This window comes from Phyllobates terribilis, unplaced genomic scaffold (assembly GCF_046119375.1).
Source record: "Phyllobates terribilis strain yellow unplaced genomic scaffold, ASM4611937v1 Scaffold_2__4_contigs__length_985480577, whole genome shotgun sequence".
Taxonomy (NCBI): domain Eukaryota; kingdom Metazoa; phylum Chordata; class Amphibia; order Anura; family Dendrobatidae; genus Phyllobates; species Phyllobates terribilis.
Window position 1 is genome coordinate 210,539,534 of NW_027362762.1, and position 5,342 is coordinate 210,544,875.

Here is a 5,342-nt window from a genome sequence, read left to right on the forward strand (position 1 = left end):
TGCCGTAGTGGACAGATTGAATCGCACCTCTAAAAACAATCAAGAGGGCGACGGACTAATCTACGTAACCACAAAATCGCGTAAAATAAAAAGAGAAAGAAACTCTTTACCACGAGCGAAAAGACCCCGCTCCCCGCGATTCCCGCCGCGCCTCATGAATAACACCGCTCAACGTAAATCGATTTCGCGTCAGAAGTCCGCAAGACGCCTTACGAGTGACATCTTCTAATAACAGGTCATGGCGTTTATTCACGATGCGTCGATAGAGTGCGCTAAAAGCGAACTGGATATCTTTACCGTGCCTCCCACGCAGACTAGCGTCGAAAAATCGTTTTTTGTTGAGGTGCAACCCATTGCAGCTCTAGCCGATAACGCACCCCTGGAATTTTTCGTATCGGGAAGTGGAGAATATTATTACGATTTAAATAATACACTCTTGAACGTCCAGTGCCGCATCCTGAAACAGGACGGTACGGTTCTCGCTGCCGGCACGCGTGTGGGACTTATTAATTACCCCATAGCCACACTTTTCAATCAGATGGACATTACTCTGGGGGACCGTTTGATTTCTCAATCTGATAACCTTTATGGTTACCGGGCCTACATTGAAACGCTTTTAAACTACAGTACGCAAGCGTTGAGATCGCAATTTACAGCGGGGTTATTCTATAAAGACACTGCAGGCCATCACCAGACCACCATACTCGACGGCGAAAATCAAAATTATGGGTTCGCCCGCAGAGCCCACGCAACCCGTCTCTCAAGGCCTGTGGAACTCGTGGGCCCGATCTTCGGTGACATTTTTAATCAACCGAAACTCATTTTGAACGGTCTAGATCTTAAGATCAAGTTATCAAGAAATAAGGACTCGTTTTGCCTTATGACTCCCGAACAGGAACAGTTTAAGGTTCAGATCGTGAACGCAGCCCTCTACGTAAAGAGAGTACAAGTCTCTCCAGCCGTCAGGATCGGTCACAGCCAAGCTCTTCTATCAAGCCCCGCTAAATACGCTCTAGACAGTGCCTGTTTGAAAGTCTATAGCATCCCTGGAGGAACGAGAAATAGTAATCATGAAAATCTTTTTCTGGGCCAGATACCAAAAACGGTGATTCTTTGCTTTGTGGACAACGAGGCCTTCAGCGGCAGTTACCAGAAAAATCCACTTTGCTTTCACCATTATAGGATCAACCACGCTGCTCTGTATTTGGACGGACAGCAGATCCCCGCCAAGCCGTTTTACCCTAATTTTGACGCTGAATATTTGGCTCTCGTTCACATCTCCAGAAAACAAAAAGCCGACGCAGGATTAAGCATAGACCGTGATGATTTTATGAGCGGCTACACTTTCTTCGCGTTCGATTTGTCGCCGGATCAGGAACCGAGCGCTCACTTTTCGCTCATTAAAACGGGTAACCTACGGGCCGAAATTCATTTTGCGGATGCCACACCACACACGGTGAATGTCGTTTATGGTGTCAACACTGCTGTACTGGAGATTAACCAACGTCGAGAAGTCCTATACGACTTTAATTAAACTTTTGTGACTCCACAGTGGATTTCGTCTATAATGAATACTATACAACTGTCATGCATTTTGAGCCGAAATCCCGTTACTCGGAGTATGTTTGGCGGGGTATTTCGCTGCGACCTCTTACCACGCCATATTATCAGCTATAGACCTAGAGCCTATATCGTCAACACAGATTCTTCAGAAGAGCCCGGTACGCATTGGCTACTCATTATTCTATGCAGGAACAAATCCTTATTTTTTGACAGTTACGGGTTACAACCTGACGCCACCGTATTTCCGAATATGATTATACAATTTTTAAGAAGAAACACCACAACGTATTGCTATCAGAACCGCCAGCTGCAAGACTCTATGTCGAGTTTTTGCGGACAGTTTTGTATTTACGTGTTGTATCACGTCGCTGCGGGAATAACATTGAAGCGATTACTGAAAAACTTTACAAATGATTTAAAACATAATGATCGTCTAGTAGATGCATTTGTACAAAATCTTTCTAACTCTATCACGATTTTACGTACGCCATTATGCGATTATAATCAGGTTTGCAAACCACCCTGCGAAACATGATCTTGCTCTATTTCTGCTATAGAACTAATTGGTTTTATAACGATATTACCTTTTTGTAATGTATACTAAAAGTGTTTATATCTTATTATTTCTTGTTCAATAAATCATTCAATCTATTTTGCTGTGCCAGTTAACATTAACCCTGGGACTGCTATTTCTCACAAAAAAACATGTATTGACATGTTTTTTTCTTACATAAGTGGTTACACTTTAACCTATATGGGGGTGAAGGGCATGATCGCCTTCTAGCAATTCGGTTTACACAAAGCTAATGGGGAATGTGCCTAGCTTACACATTACCTATTACCTTACAGAGAATCGAGCCATTGTTAATGGGTAATGTACCAAGTTTACACATTATCCTACAATCTTACAGAGATGCTATCGACGAGCGTGGTTAACTTTGTAAATATTAGCATTGAAATGTATTGTAACCTATAGATTTGCTTGTATAATGTTGTATTTTGAAATCTATTTACACCTTTTTACATTTCTTGATTTGTGTATACCTCTAAGTGAATCTACAATAAATGTATATTTTTTTAAACACTTTTATTACGTCATTATTATGAACACTACAGAATGCTAACCCTAGGGATCCTGGGGCTGCCTTTTCTCACAAAAACATGTCTTGACATGTTTTTCTTACATACGGCGCTTACACATTAACCTACAACCTTGGGTGAAGGGCATGTGGGCGGTCATGGGGGACGTAACAGAGGCTGAACATGGGCTGCTTCCGGGGTGGGGATGGAACTGACGTAACAGATATTGGACACACATAGGGGCGGTAAGGGTTGGCTTCCGGGGGCGGGGACGGAACTGATGTAACAGGTATTGACACATAGGAGCAGAGAGTGGGCGGAGAATGAGGAGGAGAGGGGGGGGGTTTAGACCGGAAGTGGAGGCGGGACATGTTCCAAAAAGGGGCGGGGCACCTGTCAAAAACCGGAAGTGGGCGTGTTGACGAGAGGTGGGTGCTCTTACTACTATTATTGCACTTAAACAAGCTGATGACCGGATCATGCAGCTTTATATGAAAATCCCTATTTATTATAATTGCCACACCTGAATGAACAAACACTTTTCAACTATTGTGTCCCCCATTTCCTCGAAGATTGAAAGCTTGCGAGCAGGGACCTCACTCCTAATGTAACTGTTTAAACTGTCTTACTTGGTATTGAATTTATTGTCTGTACATGTCTCCACTTAATTGTAAAGTGCTGCGGAATATGTTGGCGCTATATAAATAACAATCATTATTATTATTATTATCTATAAGATGTTATTACTGCAGGACATTATGGGGAAGCCCATGCGGCAACACAAAAGAATCATGTTGCCTGGTCATTTTTATTATACAATCAATGTAGTAAAAGCAACATCCAAAAATCAATTGTGGACTTTCATTTTTTTTACAGTACACAACTGTTCAAAATCATTAAAAATTAATGGCATCCAAAATCCTTCCTGTATATATTAACAGATTATCCTGCATATTAAATAATGTGGAGGACCTTTTATATTTTATTGCGTTCCCTTAGTAGTTAACTATAATTTAAGGTCAATGCAGTAGCGATTAATAGGTCACATATCAGTCATAATGGTGCAAGGAAGCCAAGCTAAAATTGCAAACTACATAATTATCTAAAATGAAATTATAAATTCATCATCTTTATAGCTGTGACTGAATGTTTTAACACATTTCCTAAATAAGAGTAATATAAAACAGAGAGGTAGCATTCCATATACAGTAGTACATTTAGATGGCTTAAAATTGAACAAGAATATATCACTGCGGCTGATGTTGGTTGATAGATTTAGGACATCTTTAGACACTTCTGTCTAATTTTATACCACCTGATTATTGGTTTTATTTAGGATTAGTGTTGAGCGAGCACTAAAATGCTCGGGTGCTCGAAGCTCGGGCCGAGCTCACCGTGATACTTGGGTGCTCGACCCGATCAACGAGCCCAATGTTAGTCTATGGGAGACCCGAGCATTTTTGCAGAGGCACCCCCGGCAGTCTGTAGAAAGCATAAAAAGTGCCCAAAACGATAGTGACAGTGCTCAAAAGACATGGGGGCAGCATGGGGATCGCCCCTGGAAGCATTTCTGACCCCCAGGTCACTGCTGTCAACAACGTGGTCAGAGGTATTAAGCCACTTTTACGGGCTCACAATAAAACATTCAAAAACGAAACTGAAATGGTTTTCCTGGGAAATATGTTAAGGAATTTCCTTTCCAGGGTAAAGACTTATGTATAAAGTAAAATAAAAAAACAAAAACAAAAATACTCCTCCACACCTTGGGCTATGTTCACAAGTAGGATTTTTCATGCGTTTTTGCACTTTTGTATTGCTTTCAACCGTGACAAATGCATTCACCGGGAAATGTCATTTTAGCATTTTACAACCTTATCTGGCCATGTGCTGTGTGACACATGCACACAGTGCTGAAAAGACATGGGAACAGCATGGGGAAGACCCCTGGAAGCATCTCTGACTCCCAGGTCACTGCCTAAAAGTGTGCCCATCAGAAGTCATCCTTGCCATCAGAAGATGCAGACTTGCAACTATCCCCGTGCAAGTCCTTATTCCAGGACAGTGTTCAATTGTACCTCCCCCATTCCTTGCAATGCAAGCGCAAATATGCAGTCAACCACCCACCCACCCGCAGGCTGCAATACCATACTGCTAGCTTTCACTTGAAATGGGGCCTTTTAGTTTGGTGGAGGCCGAAGCTGACCACTACCTCATGGCTGCTTCGGCAGCGAGGTATCCATACTTAGTCCTCAGCCGCCCGGCGGCCGGGTGTCCACGCTAGGTCCCCAGCCGCCTGGGGGCAGCCGAGTGTCCATAAACGGTCCCTAGCCGCCCCTATTTCTCCTGTCACCTTTCCCCACACTTTTCTTAGCCTGGCCTGCTTTAGGGCAGCATTGGACGAGCCCACCAGAGAACCAGACTCCTCCGGTGGGCCCTGGCTTCTCCATCAGGGGAGTTGAGAGTGCCAAGGTGAGGAGCATGATGATGATGATAGAAGTTAGCATCTGCTTTGTTTTCTTTTAATGCAAGCGTAAGTGTGCAGCCTGCCACCACCCACCCCCAGGCTGCAATGCCATACTACTAGCTTGCACTTGAAATGGGCCCTTTTAGTTTGGAGTAGGCCGAAGCTGGCCACTACCTCATGGCTACTTCGGCGGCCTGGTATCCATACTCAGTCCCCAGCCGCCCGGCGGCCGGGT

The 5,342-nt window shown here is 43.6% G+C and overlaps 1 protein-coding gene across 1 annotated transcript; it reads left to right on the forward strand.

The window, feature by feature from the left end:
• Positions 1-238: 238 nt before the first annotated feature.
• On the forward strand, positions 239-1,534 carry LOC141245332 (uncharacterized protein F54H12.2-like). Its single transcript, XM_073669062.1, has one exon. It carries the CDS (start codon positions 239-241, stop codon positions 1,532-1,534), a length of 1,296 nt encoding a protein of 431 aa, XP_073525163.1.
• The last annotated feature ends 3,808 nt before the right edge of the window (positions 1,535-5,342 follow it).

Bases quoted from the DNA above. Each gene is read 5' to 3' on its own strand.
- LOC141245332 (XM_073669062.1), top strand. From the start codon at position 239: ATGGCGTTTATTCACGATGCGTCGATAGAGTGCGCTAAAAGCGAACTG.